Source organism: Neodiprion lecontei, chromosome 3 (genome assembly GCF_021901455.1).
Source record: "Neodiprion lecontei isolate iyNeoLeco1 chromosome 3, iyNeoLeco1.1, whole genome shotgun sequence".
Taxonomy (NCBI): domain Eukaryota; kingdom Metazoa; phylum Arthropoda; class Insecta; order Hymenoptera; family Diprionidae; genus Neodiprion; species Neodiprion lecontei.
Window position 1 is genome coordinate 27,416,529 of NC_060262.1, and position 23,403 is coordinate 27,439,931.

The window sequence follows — 23,403 nt, forward strand, 5'->3', positions numbered from 1 at the left end:
TACGCATATCCGACTTCTTGTTTCATTAGCGAAAAATCTCATTGCGTAACAAGTCATAACGCGCTTTTCGTACTTGTTACATCAGTAAACGACGATTCGAGAATGAATCGGCTTGTTTGATTGAAAAATACTTTTTTATCAAATACTCGTGTATCCGTTTTTTAGCACTTGCAAATAATTAACGACTCTTTGAACGACAATATAGCGGCAACTTGATCCCGACATAGAATTTCTTTTGGCATGCATTCTTCCGCTTTGCAGAATATACATGCTTATAGCTTTCTGCAGGGTTCAGAATTTAAAAATTCTTGAAATTCGAAATGGCAGAATAACTTAATCAGTGAAATCGACGTCGGATGAGAAACGAAACTTATTAAACAAATTTGTATTTCTGGCACCGAGTTATAAACCGACTCGTACCCAAGTCACGTACCGCTGCGCGAGATTCATGCAATAGTTATATCTTCTCCATGTGAGAGAACTTTAGTTCCAATTCCGTTTTTCCTTTATTCTAATCCCCGTGAGACTACCAAACAGTAAACTAACACGCGCTTTATTTTCTTGTAATAATCGCCTAACACTAAACAACGACATAGTAAAAATGTACACTTGAATCATGGCACGTAGATTTTTTAGTTCAATGCCTTTAATAGTACCGACGCTGGTGAATTGGATGATAAATTAAATTATTAAAGAGTTTTTTTTTGGTAGAGGACGCTAGTCCGGATAGTCTCTTCCTGCATTAAAACGTTTTGGCATTAGCACAATCATTATAACTGATTGTGAGCGATGATTCAATGACACACGCTTAGCCATTAAGCAGAACAAGTTTTAACTATGTATGATCGCTGACTCCTTATGCGGGAATACATTACGTCCGAAGGCCTTTTTCGCAGTCGCTATACTCGCAAGAATTTATCTTCTCGTTTAATATTTGAAATACACGATTCAATATGTACATTTATAAACAAGATTAAATATAAGGTGCAAATATTTTACAGCGAGCATTTTCTCCGTGCTTTACCTAGCTGATAAACGTCGGATTGAACAGATGTTAAATCGACACTTTTCTCGAAAGTAACTAATCCGAATACAAGCTTCGGCAAAGTGTACTTTAGTCTGTGTGTTCAGCGGCAGTCGTTCATTGCAGTGTGAGGCATTGATATTTGAGACAATTTAATTAGTGACGGTAAGTAAATGTATCGCTTGGCTAGATAATTAAGGTTTTCCTCACAGACATCCAGGTCTACACGCGTCGAGTCTCACAAAATAAGTAGATCACTCAACTCGTTATCAGTCTTGGGAATTCGTTGATCGACTCATTAAAGCCCACCGATAATTTAAAAGTGTAACTGATATCAAAGCACTTCCTCTCCCTCAATTATAGACGAACGTTAGACAGCTGCAGCTTTTAGCGGCTATCTCCGATTTTATTAATTTCATTACGAGATTGTCGTGCGTTACTTTTTCTAAATACTTAGATATCGGTGCTTTATTTCATTGACTCGATTTCATTGCAGGATTTTATACGGAAGACGGTTGTCTACAGATTTTCTCGAAGACATTTGTTGGCCATGTTGGGATCATTAAATATTCAACTTTATCTCATTTGACGCGATTAGATACTAAGCTTTTGTTTACAACGCCAGTATTTTCTATTTTGCATTTTTAAATAGATTTCCCTGACTTACAAATAATAATAATTGGGCAAATACTCGATGCACGTCTGTTTCGTAATAAAATTAATACAAGATATCCATTTTTAGTAAACCCAGCTTCGTTTGTTAAAAGAGATAAAAAAGAAAACAGCGTTTCGCTGATGAATCGAGCTTTCAAATGATCCACAACGCTTATGAAAATATACCAACTTCATTTTCCCCTCCGCCTTGCTCACAACCAACTTTCTACGACGCGTTACAGCTAAACGTGCAGTTTGCATCGCGACGCCTACGCCGTGCGCCTTCCCACCGTCCTTGGCGCTGGTTCACTCACATGATACACGCATGCCTGAGAAAATATTTTTATACATCTCTTCCCAAGCCTCTTTCCCTGCATGCCCACGTGACTGTTTTTCTTTTTCATCTCAAGCGATCATTCCGATCCGCCACAGGCTGCGGGCGAAATTTGCACAAATATACCTAAGCCATCCTCACACTCCGCATTATCGAAACTGCACAATTTCACAGGCGAAAGCTTTCCTCCGCCTTTGCAACGACTGCTTATACGTATACACATATATTAGCAGCAAAATTTCCTGAGAGAGAGAGAGAGAGAGAGAGAGTGAGCATAAAGAACCCTGCAGCATGCTTTCCATTCTGTCGCGCGTTTGCTTTCGCTCTACTGTTCGCGATACATGGAATGCGCTTTTCCATATTTCCTCTGACCGCACGTGAACAGCCCTCTGTAAAATATTCAGAGTTTCTGATCATTACTGCTGAATAATTTCACACGAGAATTCCTCTTTAATGTATAGGTTATATATTCAAAGGCATGCCTTTGTCCGTAATATTATTATTACAACCATATTCCGCAGTGGGTGATTACGTTTGAAATTTTTTTATAACTGACATAAACGTTATGCTATATACGAGTAAGATATTTTTACACCCCGACGAATTAATTGAATTTTTTCTTGTGCCAAAATGTTTACGCGAGGGGGGAAAAAAATACTGTGAATGAAATGAAAAATAAGAATATAATACAAGTTAATTGCATATTAAATCTTCGAAGCCTCTAATCATCGGGCTTTGCTGTACAATACATAACATGGGTATACGTACATTGAGAGTGAAATTTCAACGCGTCAAATATCCACAATAGCCACGTATTTTCGTGGGAAGTACGTAACAATTATGCGCGTATCTGTGTACGTTAAATATACATGCGTATTCACATGGATTAGTCATGATTCATAAATTGGCATTTTCAGTTGTCCGGGTGAACTTTGGATTCTGAAAATGTACGATTTCTTAGCCATAAAATACGGTCATGGCACGCGTATTTATTCCACATCAATCCATAATCAATGCGCGACGGTGAGTCATGGAAACTATGAAAAGCATTCAAATATACAAACACCCGTTTATTCGATTCTGACGACTAACTCACCCGAAAATACTCTTAATCTCTGCAATGTGACAGAGTTCGTGATTGCAATTAAGAATAACCTTCTTCGTGGCGAGTTGCTCATATCTATGGAATTATGTATGTACGGGCAAGGTCGAGTTAGCTGTACAATTTATTATGCCGTGGCGAAGAAAAGTACAGAAAAGAAAACGAGACATGGCAGTGTGTGTGAAAGGTAGATAAAAATGCAAATATTAATGAAGGTGAATTTGACGATGATGTATGAGGCATTCCATCCCAAACCGATCTACGTCTGACGCTCAATATCGGCGATTTTATTCATTTTCAAGTATGGTGTAGAGTGTATAAAAAAATCATATTTCACTCTGTTTTACATTTTTTGCACCACGGGTTTGATTTTCGCTGTTCCCGAAAACACAAAACCTCAATTTTCGTATGAATAGTCATAGCCCGTTGACTTTGAATTTTCCGCGTAAATTCTTTGTTGAAAATTGAAAATTTGGAGATCAAGATAAGAGGTGAGGAAAATTTTCGTCAAGAAGCTACAGGCGAAACAAATAATTCAAAAGTGAGAAATATCGAATTGAATATAAATTTCAAAAATACGAATTTATAGTTTATACGTTTTTCTCGCTTTTCAATTGCTTGTTTCGCAATGTAGCTTCTAAACCAAAATGTGTTAAAAATTTAGTACCTCAATAAAGAATTTACGAAAACAATTTGTAGCCAATCGATTGGCGCTATTCATTCGAAAATATGGTTTTCGTGTTTTTCAGGGCAATAAAAATCAAACCCGTGGTCTATAAAATCTGAAACCCGGTACAAGATGTCTTTTTTGCACATTCTACATCATACTTAAAAATAAAAATAATCGTCGATATTGAGGGTCATCCGTAGATCGGTTTGGTGCGGAATGGCTCATATAAATTCGCCAGTACGAGAACAAACATTTTAGCTTACCAGAAGTTTTTATAAATTCAAGGTTTACTCGTTGCGAAATTGTCGTTTTTCGAACATTTTTTATCCTTCATACGTTGCAAGAAGACATTGTGTTTGCGAAATACTTGATTAGCGTTGAATATGAAATTTACCAAGCTCGTGTGATTTAAGGATTTCTCATTTTCACAGAAACTCGTTGCGGTTATTCTAAAACAGTCGTAACGACTTGCCTATTCAAAATACCAAATCCACCACAATAATTCCGTGACCAGTCCATCGAATTCCCATCGATTCTTAGCCTCGGATAGTTGCAAAAAAAAAAACAAAAAAACATAGGTGATACGAAAACGAATTTCCAGCTCCCTTGTGAGAAATCATCACGCATCAGCGTTGCGGTTGGTTTACGCAAAGATTATCACCGAGGCAAATAATCGTATACGGTGGTTCTCATCGCGCTTCCCACGCGTGAAACCTGCCACGCGCCTACAGGCTGCACACGTGACACACATAGACCGTCCATACTTGAACCTCTAGACGATACACGTTCGCTTCAAGTTTCTCACTCCACGGTAGGTACGATATCTGTACTTGTGGATCCATACACACGACACAAGAGACTACGGAGTGCGGGCTCCATGCCTTACTTACAGTACTACCGACGTACGGTGCCCACAGCGAGGCGCCGGAACAAGTCAAGTACCGATCAATACGGCATGTAGGCAGGAACATTGTTCATATCGCGGATAAAGCGAGAGAATGAAAAATGCTCTATACGTATACAGAGATCCGCGAACCTTTCGACAAATTTATCACCCGCACCCTGGCCTAGATGTCAGGATACCGAGAAATGTGGGCAGAGGAAAGGAAAGGAGCGAAATTTGAGGGTTTGCATTTTCCTATTCTCTGTGCATGTTCATTAATGCCTTGGGCTTCTGGCTAACTTGTTTGTTGGTGACGAAAGAAAAATGCGAGTTCGATCCGAATGCGAATCATGTCACAACGACTCCGAATTTCTCATATCGGCTGCATCGCCAGTCGTTGTCACGTAATTCGTATTCGAATCGAACTCGCATTTTTTTAGGATCGAAAAGAAGTTAGTCGGAATCCCAGGACACTAATGAACGTTACTTCAGGTCGTATAAAAAGTAAGATTTCATATACTCCGACTTCGAGCAATGCCATAATAAAATGATGTATCACCGGAGTACAGGACACTGGGAATTTTGATGGATGACCGAGTACCTGTCAGGTGATATTTCCGACCGATGTTTCTTGTGTTCAGACCCAACAGTGAGATTGAGTCAAGCTGAAATTGTCGAGGAAAAAAGAAGCGATCCTTTCGGAAGAATTTCGGAGTTGGATCACGTTTCGCCGAACTGTTTATTCGATAAGTTTCCTCACGCGAGTGAGAGGGAGGTTAGAAGACGAGAGTTCCACCTAACAACAACCTACTAATAGCACGACCGGTAGGAACTAGGTCAGATCCGACGAGAAGAGCGGTTCCCGGTGAGGTCCCCAACTTTAGGGAGTAGGTACATACACTGCATAAAAGATACCCGACGCATTTTCCACTCGTGTTTCCGAATATAACGTCCACCGAGTCGGCGCGGATCTCGAAACGTGAATAAATAAGAGTTGAAAAACACTGATGTCAGGTGCAGCATCCGAGGAGCTTTGAGATTTTTCTATAATGCATAGTAGCACGCGTAGTACTTCGAGTCCTGAATTTTCCTCTACCTGAGCTAAGTATATCTACGTCAGTTTATAGCAGATTTAAACTGGATCAATTTGTACAAATCGAAGTGAAATAGACTTCGTACTGTGACGTTTAGTCTTTTGAGTCGTCCTGGGTGCACGCCGTGTCCCAGATCAAAGTATAAGAATGGATGAATGAACGAAGGTGTAATTCGGCTTCTGGAAATGAAATACGTGCCATGAGCCGGATAAAATGGAAGGTTAACAAGAGAACGCGGATGACGAATAAGAGCGGAGAATTGCGACTATGGTATTTCAGCCATTTCATTCCTGCAGGATGTGGATTTGAAATCATCGATTCGACGCAATATTCCGCAAATCACCGATCGTGAGCTGCGTCCAGCGTTATACCTGCACCGTCAGTATTTTCGACTCGGTCGGTTGGAATTCTAGCTCAGCACACAAGCAACGAATGCATCTGCCTACCGCAAGCTTCCTGCTGTTGATTCCCTTTCGGCCGCGTGGATCTATAACTTGATCCCGCTTCGATACCACCGGCGAAAATACACAGGCGGTCACCGGGTAGGTTATAATTACTATTTGAAGAAGTAAGTTTTTCATATCGATGAAAAGAGTCAGTTATTAAATGTCAATGTTCACGAACTAGCCAACATTCCAACTTGTGACTGTCCCGTCAGTTGCTGATGATCGATATGCTGCAATAGTAAAATGTATACAGGATACGGTTATACGTTTCAAGGGAAATTGAGTTAGCACGCGGGCACTTTGCCCTGATGGCATAATCCCCGACGTACGTACTGCAGGATATCGTTCGGGACACGCAGAGTGACGGGGGGATATTACCCTATATATCGCGATTCCAACTTCAGAAAACCTGTACAAGGTATAACTGTTTACGAGTATTTGGGGAGTTTGGTGTGCGGTATTAATAAAGGGGTGATATTGAGCGATAACTGCGTGACAAGACTGCGTGATGACGGCCAGCGGAGCATCGTCATCGGAGTTGAACAATTGATTTGAACTGCTATGTGGAAATGCCGCTGTAACACAGCAGCAGAAGCGTAGCATCAATCGTAGTTTATTGACGTCGAGGGAGAGAAGGGATCCGATTGGGGGAGATATCGAGTTGAATTAAACGTCACGAACTCGTCAAGCGGTATGATATGTGTAGGAAGTCGAGGTATGTACGTAGTTATAGGTTTCCTCTTATTACCAATTACCACGCTGTTAACGTGTTATCGATTGGCTTCGAAATAGCGTCATCGCGTTTGCGTCGAAAAATCTCGGGAAATTATAAGCCCGATGTGTCAACCCGCGGAGGAGGCGCAGTTAGACGGAGATTGCACTTACGGCAGGAAATAACGGGTGACAGCCGGCTACATCCTGTTGTCAAGTTAACACGCAGGTGAGGAACACGTTGCGACTACTTGGTGATGCGTATAAGGCACATCGTCCGAATCGGAAGTCAGGAAACAAGAAAAAACCTTTCAAACAATCTGAAAAAGTGTCATTTGTGCCAGTGATGGTAAAAATAAATGAAACGACCTCTTTTCTACTGTGCAACGGAAATGATTTTGAGCAAATTCAAATGGCACAATTGGTCACGATACGAACAATTTGAAAAACTTACTTACATATTAAATTGTTCAAAATGCTTGAACTCTGGTTTTTGTGGTTGGATCTAATTGTAAACGTTATTTTATTCACCGCGCAGATCGTTTGAAAAAAGTTCTCCAATTTGGACAAACATACACTTGTTTAAGCGCGGTACAACAATATTCATCGACAATTTCATTTTTATTTTACAAATATACTGTAATACAAGATTTCGCGAATGCTTTTCAGACAATTTGTGGAGAATTATACTCAACGACCAAAACGAGCCTAAAAACATTAAAACTGGACGAAAAACATAAGAGTTTAAACATTTCCAAAGTTTTTATTATAAACCCATTTCTCAAATTGTTGCTTGATCCGATATTCGAACTTGGTCAGAATCATTTCTGTTACACAGTAGGGATGTCTTTCTGTTTCCAAATCACCATCTTTGACGCAAACAACACTGCTGAAGATTTTGAAACGTTTTTTTCTCTTTTCCTAGCTTTCGATTCCGCGAATTTACCCTTGATTTATTGACAAATACAACACGTCTTCGAACGTCCGTTAACTTTCGCTGCACCATAATTATGAGCTAATTCAACCCGTCCTGCTCGAGCTCGATAATTTTATCGACTGAAAGTAATTAGCTAAACGACAGATCCATCGCTGCAGTATTTAACTGAAAAGAGGAAATTCCCATTTTCCGTCTGTTCCGCAGCTGTGACATTTCAACTGCTAATCTCAATCCTACTACACAATCTACACTGCACAAAAAAGTTGAGCCAGCACTTTATCCTGACAATAACTTAGGATCTCCTTGACGGTAAATGTGCTGACACGACGTATACTTACTGCATACAGAACCGGTTGCTGAAGCTTGTACGGGATCATTTTTCAACGAAGGCTTTAAACAGCCGGGGTCGGAATCGCACAATTTGACGCGAGTAATTTACTTGATCTAATTCACGTGTCAGTTTCAGGTATCTCGAATCATTTCAAAACCTTTTTGCGATCACAATTTGGAAGAAATGAATTTTCCTCATTTCGAAATCAATTTGCGGATATCGAAATGGTGAAATGTCTCGTTTTTCACAACAGCGATATCGATTTGGATGTGAAAATAGTACGATTTTTTAGCAGAGCCTGAAAAATACGAAGACGGAGACTAACTGTTAAAATCAATGAATGCATTGAATGCTATTTTTTCACCCTGCAGATCGGACACGCACAAGGCCATAGTAATTGAGGATTTCAATTAATGGAATTCAGTTTTAACCCATTTCCTCGTTAAAGCACTTCGCTTTAACAGCTGCGCTGTAGTGCCTCTCGCTTACGTGGAGGAGCGCCGGTTTCGCAAGGGCCAAAGAATCCCGGTCTCTGGGTCACCTCGTTGAATTTCGTATCTTTAGAAAAGAAGCGTGAGATAAGAAGCGGGAAAACAACCGCGGTTACACAAAACATACGTAGAATTGGTCGACCATTCGAAAAGGGTCATAAAATTTCACGATAATTTCAGAACACGTATTTCGTCGATATACCTATACGATATTTGGTAATTTTTTTTTTAACTACATTTATATAGTTGAAGCACGCATTATCGTGAAAAATTGTTTTTTAAACGAGTTAATGATGATTTGAAGGATTCGCTAGAACGGTAATATTTGACAAATGTCGTGCGAAACACCGTTTCATCGTTATTTACGATAGGAACAATTACGCAGCGATAGATAAAAGCTTCAGCTACAGTATTTATCGATAATGTAAACAGTAAAAAAAAATGATTAGTCACAAGTGTGATACGCAAATAAAGATATCGGTTAACAGTGTTTCAAAAATAGTTTAACCGCTCAAATTTGTATCCTGCTTGAATGGTGAATAGATAAATCGTAGACTACGTGTTATAATTCCAGCTTATACACTCTAGTGATGATATGGGAGGTACATTAAAGGGAAAGAGTTTAAACGGAAAACATATTAATAAAGAGTAAGGAATGAATAAACGATTCGTATAATTCAGCTTCTCGAGAATGAATGAAACGCGTTGTTAAAGCGAACGTGTATGTATACACATATAATAATACACTTTGGTACTTTCCTTTCACGAATTCAAGATGCGAGCAGACTCGACGTATGGATTACGTGGACGACGTTAAACCACGTATCGAAGCATTAACCAGCGTATATAACATATATTATATGCATTATGAGTAAATGTGTGTATTCGGACATACACGAACACAGATTTATACATTACGTACATTATACATATATCAAAAGCCATAAAACGCTGCAGCGACCTCATTACGCCGCACACATACAATATCACAAACCTCGTACTGCATTTAACTGTCCATCCTACCAATCGTAAAACCGAGTCTTAGAACTGTGCCAGATTTGCGAGGTATATTGACGAACTTTGCGTTATTACAACATTCGGTACAGAGTCGAATTAAGTCGATGAAAGGGCACTTCTCTAATTGTACATTTAGAGACGCGTCAATGCGTCTTCTCTGTGCGATAATTTGTCGTACCGACAAATATCTAGAAAACGCTTGTACTCTGAGGACAGTTTCAACGGTGGCTTTATTTCCGGAAGATTTTCCGAAAGAATGTGCACGGTACGTTTTTACAAGTTCGCTTTTTCTTAGACCCTCGAAAGAATATATCGATAACCAAAAGTCTTTCGTAATGTAATTTTTCACCGCAGTTTAACAGACTCGACTTTTCCAAATACACCGGTGTTAGTAAACCGAGGAAATTCGTTCGAACCGGTGAATTGCGACTGTACTGCATAAAATAAGTGCAATACCGTAAGGGTCTAAGAATTTTCTTAATAAAGAAAAAAAAAAAAAGAAGACGTGCAACGATCTCTATATACTCGACAATATTTTTTTATCCTTTCGAAAATGCGAAAAGACGTGCGAGAATTTGGATATAGCAGAGAAGGGTGTATCCGACCAGGTACAGGGTGGTAAGAATCATGCACGACGGAGCGATATAAAGGGTGGTGGTAAATGGATTGAACGGGGAGTTGGGTGGGTTTACGTACTGACCTTGACGAAGTGGAGGTTTTCCTTGTCGAGGAGGAACTCCATGGACTTGTGGGGGCGTTGGTGGCCGCAGGAAACGGCGCCCTCGACGTTAGTACCTCCCGGCGATTGGGGGGCGTGAAGTACGTTGCGTCCGCCAGGAACAGCCCGACTGTGATTCAGGTTGAGGAGACTCCGGGTTTTCTTGTTGTTCGAAGCCGCGGGCGTCGCGACGCCCACCTGGTGGTCGACGGAGGCGTCGGCGACGTCGGCTGCGTCGAGGTCGGTCTCGAGCAGGCCGACGGGGCGCTCGGAGCCAGCCTGCATCGCGCGAGCTTTCGCCATCTCGATGGCCGTCGGGCTGCCGAGGTCCGTCGCGGCGCGTCGGCGCGTCCCGACGCCTGAGGGTGGCCGCGCCGTCAGCGCCCCCGCTCGTGGCGGCTGCGGCGGCAGGGGTGGTTTGCTGGAAATTGCCGACCGCGAATTCGAGCTGCGGACAAAAGTAACGTGCCTCGTTAATTTCGCCCCTGAAACTAATTCCTACGCATGCAAGTTTACAAATTGGAACTATACAACTTTCAGCCTTTCCGACCTCGAGGCGGTCGATTGGCCAAAACTCGATATACCTTGTTCAGGGTGTCTGATGGTGCTGTGCGATTAATCGATTAATCGGTAGCTTCGATTAATCGTTTTTACAATGAATCGATTAATCGGTTTTTCGATTCGTATACCGATTGACCTGCAGAACGATTATGAGGCAACTTCGATTGATCGAAACCGTTGATTAATCGATCAATTGGAAATAAGATCAACCGAAATTATCGATTAATAGATTGACAATAGATGCCGATTAATCGGTTAATCGCACAACGCTAGTGCCTACTTGACAATCGAAGGCACTGTCTACTACTCTATGATAATCGTGAATCCAGATTTTAGAACTATCACAGGGTTTTTTGGAACAGTTAATTTCATTGTCTTATGAATTTTAAGGATAGGAGCAATTGGTTAGGTGTTGAATGAATAAATGTATACATCAGTTTGTATACTATACGAAGTGAAGTACTAACCACTGCATGGTCCGTCGACTGCTATAAAAATTTAACAATTTATCAAATATGTCTTGTGTCGATTTTTCCAGGATAAATCAAAGTATTCCAGGAATTTTCCAGGATTTAAGGATATTTGAGGAGCAGTAGACACCCTGCTTGTGCTTTCATTACGGGACAGTCCTACATTCTATATTTGTCATATCATTATGCATTCATAAACTACGAAGCTATCTTCAAAATCCTACAAATAGAAAAATATTGGAATTATAAATAAAAGCATACAATTAAATGTCGATGCTTCGTTTCAAATCGCGGTATAGTGATAAAAATTTGGTACATTCCTTCGATTTTACTCTGCGATAGAAACTCTCATTTATTTACAAGACTGTTTTCTGCATAAAGTCCGCATAAAATCGCATGAAATCCTTCTAAGAAATTTAAACGGATCGATTTACGGAACCTTCTCAAAAAGTCATCAATGTAAGTATATGAAATTGATTTTTTACATCTACTATGCTATACAAGACATTTTTCTTGCAGAAGGAGCTTTGAACTCAACCTTTCCAGTAATGTACTACCAAATTTTTATCATTCGTATCCAAAATCTAACCAAATCTCTTATGCATCATGTATATTTTCATCGTGATTTTAAATTGTAAACTGCTGTGATTTTTATTCTCATCCATTTTTTGTGTAAAATAATTCGTTGTATTATACGCACGATCTGTGCAAAAGATAAGTGCCAATAAGCTTACATTATTTCAATTAGACAGGATGATTTAGCAAAAGATACGAATCAAATAAAAAATTCCTTTTTTAACTCTTCTAAAATACTACGCCTCTCGCAGTCGTGCGGTAACTCAAAAAATTAAATAAATCTTTGAACATAAGCCAACTTCCCGAGTTTTCAAATTCTGCTACCATAGTTTAAAAATGAATTTTGAATATTTACGACAGTGAAACGAGTTAAAAATTTACCCTTATTCCGCGGTAGTCAAGAAGTCTTGGTTAGAAGTTAGAAATAGTCAAACCCGCAACGTAAACTCCATATTGTTCGTCAAATTTCTTGACCTTTTTAGCATTCCACGTTCCTACGTACATCAATAACCCTTATACACCCTTGTACGCTTCGACCCAGAACCGCCCTAGTTGCAATTGCGTCTCTAACCTCCTTCTTCATATTTCTTTCAAGAAGCAGTGAACCTTCTGGGCGTAGCCTTCATTAGGCTATAGGCATATCGTGGTATGTTTGCCCGGTAAATATTTATTCGGCTCTATAAGGATCCGTCGGGTGTACAGTCCGCTCCAAAAATTATTGAAGATACCGAGTTGAAAACTTGCCTGTTTCGTTCAGACGATCCCACAATCGGTAATTGCAATTTTTCCATATCGTCAAAATTATATAGTTTGTTCAAACGTTACGTATACTATTAAAACCATTGACGAGTTGTATTCAATGTCTGTAAGTAAATTCTTTGCAATACATTCATATTTTACAAAAACAAATAGGCCATGAAATTACAGCTGGACTCTGGTACAGTTTAAATGCGCAATTTTTTTTTCTTTCTACAAATATTTCTAGATTCAAGGGACGTTTCAATCATATCCGTTACTATCCCACCAATTTTAGTTGCACATTCGTTAAAATTTCATTATTCCCACCTCCGTTTTGCTGTCGGAAGATTGTCCAGCAGACTGTACACCTAACACGTCTCGAAGATTCAGAGAGCCGTACCCCAAACTAACTCGGGGCAAATATAACATACACATAAAGGTATTCACGTGTGAGTTACTCAGAAATGAAATTCCCGTTACTAAACGAAAAGATTGGTATTTAGGAGTCTGCAATAGTTACGAAATTCGCTTTCGAAGATCCAAATATTAGGCAAAAAAAAAAAGGAAGGGGGATTAGGATTAACGCGAAACTTGGCTGGTCTCGCGAAAACAACATATTTGCAAACTGTTTGACGTAAGAATTCAAATGCTGGCAGAAAATCAACAACAGTGTTACCGAGCATTGTTCCATGTCGAACAAAATGACAGGGAAATAACTCAGCTTGAAGTATCAACGTGTGCATGTTATTATTCATTTTCAACGAAGGCCTTGAGAAAAAAAAAAAAAAAAAAAACGACAATTCAATATTAAAAATGGAAAGAGGTTCAAATGATTCCAATAACCATCTGGCAAGTGTTTTTAACGAGAAGATATTGAGTAGTTCTACGGACAGTGAGTGAGATAAGTCTGCGAGTATGCTAGACACTGATAATGAGTAAAAAAGTATCACGGTCGCTTGAGAATTTCCACATGTAATTTTTTATACGGCTCAGTTTTCAAGTGATACTTTCCAGCCTAGGGAAAATTACAATGCTGTTGAAAAAAAAAAAAAAAACCCGGTTACACACAGCGCTCAGAAAATAACATTTTCGGACGTAGAATGCCGCTATTATTTATTAAATTTGTCAGAATTTTATAACACATTGTAACTACTGAAGCCTGATGCTGATTAACGGAGGAAGAACGAGCGCAATTCTCTGACTATTCTCGGTTTTCCCTCGCGTCTGTCGCCAGCCCGTGAACGTGATCACCGCAACGTTCTTACGATTAGTTAATTTCAATACCACGAAATGATTGTGTATTATGGAGAAATATTTACAGTCTACAATTTATTGTAGGAATAATTAACTGACTACCGAAAATTATTCATTTGACGATAATTTATTGCCCAGTAGTAAATATCAACATCAGAAAAACATATCTGCGATAATACGCGAAACGATAAAACACAAAGCGACCCGCTTCCACGACGACGAAAATTAAAACGGAATAATAATTACGGAGTAAATGAAATAGAGTGAAAAAAAAAAAAATAATGAAATAAAATAAGAGAAGAAAAATTTTCAAACGATCGAGGCATTTACTAGTACGAAATAATTTTCAGTGTAATGAGAAAAAAAATGGTCCTCGACTATTTAGAAAGAATTCGCAAGACTGTTATGCTGGAATATTAAATTCGTGTCGCGCGTTAGCGTCTGTATTGTTAAATAATGTCCGGTATGAGGTTAAAGACCGAGATGTAAGCATAGATAGTAGTGTTTGCGGTTGAGTACTCAAGGAACCACTTGAATTAATCTTTTATCTAATGAAATTGTTGTGGGGACTCATTTTTGTATACATTATGAATCCGTGAAATGTTGATTTTACACCGAAAGTGCAGATATTATGCTTTATTATACCTATATACGTATATACCGGGTTTACTCGAATGCAATATAAATGATGATAAAATCATATCCTGAGAGTATGCTTGAACTGTTGACTTTGAATGACACAGTGTATACCGTAATTCAAAATTTGATCGATGGTAATATTGGTACAAAATGTTACGAAAATTAAACAGGAAAAAGTCTTATATACGTAAATCACAAGTTTTAACGGCGAACTGACGTTCGTGAAAACTATGCAGCAAATGTAAATATACATCACGTAACTAAAGCTCGAGAATCGTATGTTGGTGGAAAAGCGAGTGGACGATGAAAATAGCGCTGAAATCACCGCGATAATTCCGACGATTGCGTATCTTCCCGATTTCTTTTTTCAAAGCAATAACTCGATGCAAAGAATGATTGAAACGATGCGGATTTGTACATAATGTACACGTATCAGCCATTGTTCATCCCCCGAGTGAATTATTTGATACGGAAAGGACTGATGCGCGGTTTACGATCATTTATTAAAGAGGTACAACAATAACGAAAGCTCAAAAGCTCGTCATCCAATTACGTTTGATTCCTGTGAGAATGGGGCTACCGTTACAGTACCCAGCTGATTCTAGACTGTACGTGTCACACGTGACGCAGGGTAATACAGTTACGCAATCGTTGTTGGATCGACCTCGTAATTTTCACCGGTGGCGAGTGCAGCTCGAGTTTTTCTTATTCTACCACGCGTTTCCCGCAATATCCGCAGTTTCAAGATGACCTAAAATTTTCCGGATAAAAAGACAGCCGGGAGCGTCCGATGTACATAATAGATACGAACGAATTGAAACCGAGTCCGCTATTCAGCGATAATTTACTCGGGTCCGATTTTAGTGGAAGACAACGGTGTACCTACTTCGAGTCGATAGACGGGTGCCGTACATGTACCACTAACCCAGTTGCATCGTTAAAAAACAAAGCGTGCGTGGTGTTGCAGAGCGGTGGGAATGACATTGCGGATCGTCTTGAAGAGTTGTATTGAAATTCGGTTATTTTGTTTGTTACGCCCCGTTGATTGATTCCAATTTAATTTAACAGTGATATATTTAGCTGCAGACTGATCGACCATTGTGTAATGAATCGATTCTACTATCGCACCTCAGCGAAGTCACACTTCGCATGAAGTTCGCGATGCGCGATAACAGTGAAGATTGGTGTTTGAATCGACGGACGGGTAGCTTGGTAAATAGTGAAAACAAAAGAAAAAAAAAAAAAAATCGTTGAGAAATTGATGGGAGAAAATTCATGTACGATAAACAATGACGATGTAAACACAGCACTTCGAACTCAAGAATTAGGCTATCGGATTATAATTACACCTGTCAACGTGTACCGTAATCCGAAGGAAAAACATAAAAAACGACATAAATTTTAGGTTCTGGAACTCGCGTCGAGCAGGAAAATATCCTAGGAATAGATTGAAACACAATAGTCACCTCAAATTTGAACCGCTCCTCTGCACATCGGTCGACTTTCCGGTATTCTCTGGCGAGGCTGACTCGACGACGGCGGGATGATCGTTTCTTTCTTCGTCTGCTGGTCCGTGGAGAGGTATGATAACGTACTCGGGCTCGTTGGTCTGTCTATTATCCGTCACTGATTTACTCTGCACTTTGTTAACATTGTTAGGTCTCGATTCGGCGGCACTGGCGCTCTTCTTAACCAACTCTGACCTCGGCACTTTAGAACGACCACTAAACCGCAGCCTCGAAAATCTCTGAAGAAAACCACCGAGACCCTTTTTTTTCTCCTGCTGAATTTTCCCGGATCCGGTAGTGTCCTGCTGGTGTTGATGCACCGCCGACACCCCGGATGACGGCAACTTTGACGACATATCGCGCGTCGTGACACCCGTATAACTAGTCGCGTTGCTTTGGGTTTGTTTTGCCTCAACGGTCCCACTCCGTTTGAGACTGGTGATCCGCTGGAGCGGCTCTGAGGCTTGTGTTTGCAGAAGTGGGGGGTAAACATTGTCGGTCTCTGGTCTCTGCGGCCATTCACTGGCCGTGCTGCCTTCTCCAAGGCTGGTATTTCCGCTAGTGGTGGAACTGCCCGCCCTCGATCGCCTCTCCGTATTCCTGTCGCTGCTGCTCCCTGTTCCGATCCCAACACCGGCGTCGTCCCGTCTATGGTCATCGGCTTCCGATCTTCCGGCAGCCCCGTCCATGGAGAACCTCGTCATGCCAATGGCTGACTCGGACCTAACCGAACCGTGAAGAAACAGTCTGTCGTAGTCCTTGACGCTGCCGATTCCCTCGTCGATGTCGTCGACGAACGGATCGTCGTTGCAGCAAATACCACCCGAGCTCTGGTGAACCGGGTTCGTCATCGTCGCCGACGTTGGCGTCGTCGTAACGTTTTGTTCCGGGTAAAATTCACTTATGAACGACATCTTGTGCAAGTTCGGCGTGCTGCTCACCGATCTTGACGACGACGATTCGAGGCTCGATGGCTTTCCGGTGATGAACATATCCGCCACCGCGTTACCACCTGCACCGCAGTTTCCGCCGCTGTTACCGAGATAGTCACTCGCCGCGTTGACGTTCAATTTCAACCTCCGTTTTTCGCCCCTGACCCTGACCTCGACTTCCTCGCGTTCCTCATCTTCCTCATCCTCCTCTTCGACGTGTCCTTCGTCCTCGTTCTCGCGATTCGTTGCTGCGGATTTACTCTCCCCTTCACTGTCCTCCGATTGGTTGATTTCTTGTGAATTTTCATCGGTTTGATTATTACTGTTAGGATTGTGATGATGATCGTGATGATGGTGATGATGATGATGATGATGATCGGTTACGGTTGCGGCTATGGATTTATTTTCGAAATACGGTAGGTCTGGTTCGTCGTCTAATTTTTGTGCGCTAGCACTTTCTCCACACGTTGAAAATGAATCCAAGTTTTTTTTTATCTGACTCAGAAGCGATTCCCGCTCGACGTTCTCGTCGCGATTGAACAACATCGCGTTGCCAGCTTTTTTCTTCGCCTCCGAAATCTTCCCGTGACCTTGAACGTGGTTCTCACTAACCGGGACGCTCCTCCCTCGATCCGAGGCAACGTTTTCGCTCGATTTCGAGTAAACCTTGGCCTCGGGCGGTCCGAACCCGTTGGCGGTGGTGAGATTGGTCTCGGAACCGGTGCCGGCGAAGCTCTTCGTCATCTCCTCGACAAGGTCGGTGACCTTGAGCCCCGAGGTTCCCGGTTCCTCGAGCTCGTCACAGGCGTCCATCCGCTGGAAGGTTCTCTGTCCTGAGAAGGCCCTGACGTAATCGAATTGCTGAGCAAGCTCGTAGCTCGCGTTGTTGCGAACGCGACGTCTCGGCGTCGGTTTCGGGACCTCGGCGTCTCCCTCGGGGACGGGTAACCTCCTGGCGAAATCCTCGACTTCGAAGTGCTGGGCGAGTTCATAGCTCGCGTTGTTCTTCACTCTTCTCGGACGCTGCTGGCCGGTTTCCTGAGGCTTCCGGGCCTCGTCCTCGCGTTCGAGGCGTCTGATCGCCTCGTCGACGATGGAATCCACCTGCAGATCCGTCATCGGGACCGGGACCAAGACCAGGTTCGTCTCGGCCCTGTCCTGCGTCCTGACCGTCGACGTTACCTGTCGCTTAGGCTCCTCCTCGAGGGAGGAGGGCGAGGTCGCTTCTTCCTCGCACCCGGGAAGCTCCGCCATTTCGTGATCGGCAACACCCGGCTCTTCGGACGTTGACCGAAATACATTCTGGGCCGCCAGCCCGCAGAGATGAAGTCCGACGGGGACGCTGGATACTTGTACAAAGTTTTCGAAGTCCTGCGCCTCGAAGTGGAGCTGGGACGGGGAAATGCTGCAACGACGTGTCGCTGCACCGTGCGTCGAGACGTCGCTGGCCAGACTGGGCACGCTCTGAGATTTATCCGTGAATCTAAAATTAAAACCCTGTTCGCTCCACCCCTGTTGGCCGCCACAACTGCCGCCTCCGCCGCCTCGACCCATGCCGCTCGCTATATTTATCCTGCTCTGCAGCAGAGCGGCCGAGCCGAGAGTTTGGCCAGACCTCAGTTCGAGGACGGCGTCGCGCTTCGTTTCAATACCGATCTCACGAAGATCGATTATGTTCCGACGGTCCATCGAGGTCGAGTAGCCGGATGGGATTTCGGCAAAGCCGAGCCTGTCCTCGAACTTCTTACAATTAAACTCGCTTATATCCCCGCCATTTTCACCCTGCCAAAAGTCCCTGTCACGTGCCGACAGAGTTCGCCCCAGACCAACGTCGTCATAGTCCTCCTCCTCCTCCTCGTCGTCGTCGTCGTAGTCGTACTCGTCGTCCGAATACTCGCCGGCCAGTCGGAGATTCCGGTGCTTCTCGTCGGTCGCGTAAATGGCGAACCCACCGTTCACCAGCCGATGGTCTTCCAACTTTTGGCAAGTCTCAAGGCTCTCGAAGCTGCGATAGGGACGGATCTTACCTTGCACACCGTTCGCCAGACGTTCTCCAACGTGGTTCGACGTGCCGTTCGTCACGATTGTGTCGCTGTCGAGACTACGACCCTCCAGACTGTCCGGCGACGTGTTGCCGAAGTTGCCGTTCGGCCTGCGATTCGCAAAGTCTAGGGAGTCGAAACTGTAGCTCGACGGTGAGTCTCGACAAGTCGTCGCGCAGTTTCTTTCCAAGGTCTCGAACTGGAGGAGGGAACTCGACCGAGACGAGGAAGAAAATTCCTCGTCCTCTTCGTCCCCGTTGTCGTCGTACATCATCACCGCGTCTTCATCCCCCTCGACCCCGTTCTTTCGTCTACGTTTCTTTGGCACCACCGAATTACACTCGCTTCCGCTACCGTCCAATTTCTCCTCTGTGAAGCAAAGGACAAACGGGGAATCCCCGGAATAAGGTATACGTACATGGCATGCGGACACGTGTTAGTTGTACAGAGTAACATTTATTCCTTAGCGATTTATCATTATCATCATCGTCTGAGCATTGTTGGCACGCTGACTTCACCACGTGTTTCGCGATTTTACGAGGCTAAATATCTGAGGTCACGAGTCTCAGGTGTTGTCAATTCTACAATGACGATATACTTAGAAGTCCAAGGTGTGTGCTATATTTAAACTAGATGAAATTATCGTTTTCATCTGCCAATTCAACAATCCCATTTTGGCAGGTGCCTCGCAAAAAACATCAATTATACACAATGATTTTTAGAGGATTTCAATCACTAACAAATTTGCTAAATAAAAAACTTCACACCTGCGTATCGATTCACGTGTATACGTATCGTTAGCATTACACGCATCGCGGGAATCACGAACAACGGTCAACGAAGCGGCGTCGCGACGCGTGGCTGCGGGCCGATCATTTGTCGGAATAGCGTAGCTCTATAAGCGATACTTCCGGCCAAGTTAAGAGGCTTCCGGGAGTGGGTGCGTCGGCACTCGAAGCCGCTTCCTCGGTTGGAAATTAGCTGACACGAGCGGCGCCGCAGGTAGGCAGAAATAGGTATTATACGATCGAGTCTCATACCTGAATTGACGCAACGTGGCCGCCGTATGGTCCATTCCGTGCCAACACGAGCAGGTTTTGACCTCACCATTTTTTACTTTGTTGAAACTTTTTCAGGTAATAGTAGTTATTTTTTTTTTTATTCTCAGATTTTACAATTATTAATATTCCTACCGTATCACGTATAATTCATAAAAAATTTGTATCTTTCAAAAGCATTAGCACGAAAATTTCATCTGCTTTCGACACTTTGACAATTCTGAGTTTACAAAAATTAATGTTGAAAGCGTTCAAAAAATGCCGAAAAATTCCCGAACTGTCTCGATCTTGTGACTAATTTTTTCTCATTGAATAAAAAATGAGAGTGACCTTTGAAAAATTAATTTCAGGAGATGACAAATAATGCACGTTCGAACATCATTTTCACCTCTTACACAATTTAGGCATGTTTATGCTGAAAGGGACGAAAAGATTTACGAATTTTGCCAAAACTTAAAAAATATTGAAACATTCATTTTATTCTATCCAAGACTTTCAGAGTACTGAAAAAAATATTTGAGAAACTATCGCGTTGTGGGGCGAATCTTGAAATGATAAAAGCAAAAAGTTGTTCTGTTTCATAATTTTATTGAGGATTTTAAAAATCGTGGAACTATGGAAATGCTTGAATATTTACTGGCAGTTTCAGAGGCACTCCAATCGCCTAGAAATGTTTAAACCAAATTCAAAATGGTGAGATTAAAACCTGGTCGACTTATCATAGAATGCCATATATATTATAAGAACACGCGTCCGATCGCGCTGACACGGGAGAGACGGAAATAATAGTCGACAATCACCATGGACTTGTGTTATCCTGTCACCGATATATTATAGGATACCAAAAGGGGTGGAGGGATAATTCGCATGAGTGAAAACGAGTAAACGTTGAAGGCGGATCGTCATACGTTGCGTGTGCAATTGTCTACGTCGCATAACAATATGATACTACGAGTTACGTGGGAGTATGCATTACACAACTCGATATACACAGGCTGTCATGACATAAAGAACAAAATAAGCAGAGGACAAAAGCGAATTCGTACAATCGTTATTCACCGTTCATAGCAGATTAGAATGCTAAAACAGGTTCTTTCATACGTGATTCTATTATGTTATCCATATTTGAGATTTTCACCATTATTATCGTTTATCAATACCGCAGGATGGAGTATTGATAATGATTACGTCTGTTAGAAATAACTCTTGACAAGATGTGGTTTTTATCCTCAACACATTGCCACGCTGCTCAGTTTCGTTTTTGGATCATTTTCTTTTTTTTCCAAATATAAAAGAGAAATTGCGAGTTTGCGAAATTTTTATTCTAACGTTAATTGAGTAAACGAATAAATTTTATACAAAAATCTTCGCTACGTGACTATAAATTTGAAAAAAAAAAACATTTTTTTTTCTAAACGAACGATTAACATTGAAACAGTGAAAATCGAATTAAATCGTAGCATTTCTAATTTACAACTCTGTAAATGCTGTGAGTAGGAAATTTCGTACGTTGGAGAAACGGCTGTTATTTCTAATACAATCGTCAATTTTAATAAAAAAAATTTGTCAAGTTTTGTGATATTCTGATGAACGTTCCAAGGCCAGATATTTGTTGAAAAGTTTATTCGTTCAAGGGCAAAAACCTGAAATCCAAATTTTTCAAGTATCTCGACCGGGGAAGATTTCTACAGCAGTTAAAACAAAGAATTTTTCGATTAAATCAGAATGTTGCATTTAAAGAATCGATACTGTACTATATTGGAAAGGCAGAAATATTGCAAGAAATGTATCACAACGTTATGCAAAAGAAAAATGCGTATTCGTGTACATTCGTAAAAATGCGTTGTTAATTGAAGATAAATATCTCAAAAACAAAAAAAAAAACCAAAAAAAACATTGACAAAATTGCATTTGTTTTAAAACCGCGAAAGAAACAGCTTGTGCTTTTTTTGTAGAATAACTATAAGTTTATATTAAAATTATCGTTTCATCGCAGACTTTAGTTTCGATTTTACATGGAACCGGAAGCTACGCTTTCTCGGTGGGAAAGCTGGGAAATATTATGTAACCAAGCTCGACACGAGCGATAAGCACGCGTGAAACGATACCGATCGAGACTGTATGAGGTATAAAGACTAAATTGCACGCAACTTTCCTGTGTAATTGATACAGATAATTGGCGTGAAATCAACGATCGGATATTTTAGTCGTTCAGTAACGTTTGAATCAACACGCAACCATTTAATTAAGTTTCAACACGTGCCGTTTAAGTGGTAACATAAAGTCGTGTAATGCTGTCCAGATTTCCGGCATTTCCGGAAACAAGACGACAGTCTGCACGTTGCGTGTCACCTTCGAAAAAAAGAAGAAACAATAAGGACAAAAGAAAGGGTAGAAATTGATTAAATTATGTATATTCCGTGAATCGCATAACTGGACCCGTTATTTTACCCAAAACTGTATTTTCGATGCAAAAACTGGTTATACGTATAATCGCATTGAGATTGTTATCCACTTAATTCAACGATATGCTTTTCTAACGTGAAACTTATCCGCTTATCTGTAACAAAGTGAGTAAAAGAAACGCACCGAAACAAACTTCAAGTGACTCTTGAGGTGAACGCCACTTCAACGATATTAGATATCTTTAAAAAGTAAAGGACGTTTGTGATCTGTTTATCTTGTACATCCAAAGGTTATAAATATGTTGTCTAAATTCGCAATCATCGTTTAAAATCCAGTTCGACAAAGAAATGAGAATCCCACGACTTATCCAAAAACCTATAAACACGGATGTATCCGTGATATAAAATGTTTTGAAATGTTATTTTCAACTTCTATTCGCCTGCCGCTTGCGAAAAATGATGCGAAATGAATGATTTTTCTATTCAAAAACACGCCACGAGTCGAGATCTTGTCTCTGTGCAGGTCGTTTTGAAAAAATAATAACGCCAAGTACGAAACGGTGCGATTTTTACCGTTGATCGACTCGTTCCAAACGTCGACGTCGTTCCGCCTACAGACAGACCTTGGCAATGTAAAACTCCAGTTACCTGGAATCCCCAATGTTTTCCGAAGGTTGAACGAAATTTCTCGCTTGTCACGGTTCAACGCTTGACGAGGCTGGATTACGTCAGCGTAATCCGCGATCCTTAGACGTGGGCGATACAGTCATTTCTCATTAACATTCCGTGGTTGAGGTCGTTGGTCTTA

At 41.5% G+C, this 23,403-nt stretch overlaps 1 protein-coding gene across 6 annotated transcripts in view; it reads right to left on the reverse strand.

Annotated features, from left to right (window-relative positions):
- Window positions 1-23,403, reverse strand: part of LOC107219882 — an 83,543-nt gene that overhangs the window by 38,535 nt on the left and 21,605 nt on the right. For all 6 annotated transcript variants that reach the window (XM_015658229.2, XM_046734719.1, XM_046734720.1 and 3 more), the window contains exons 4-5: window positions 16,117-19,501; window positions 10,395-10,860 (exon numbers count right to left, since the gene is read on the reverse strand). In XM_015658229.2, the coding sequence (XP_015513715.2) occupies window positions 10,395-10,860; window positions 16,117-19,501 (3,851 nt within the window). The remainder of the gene's footprint in view (window positions 1-10,394; window positions 10,861-16,116; window positions 19,502-23,403) is intronic.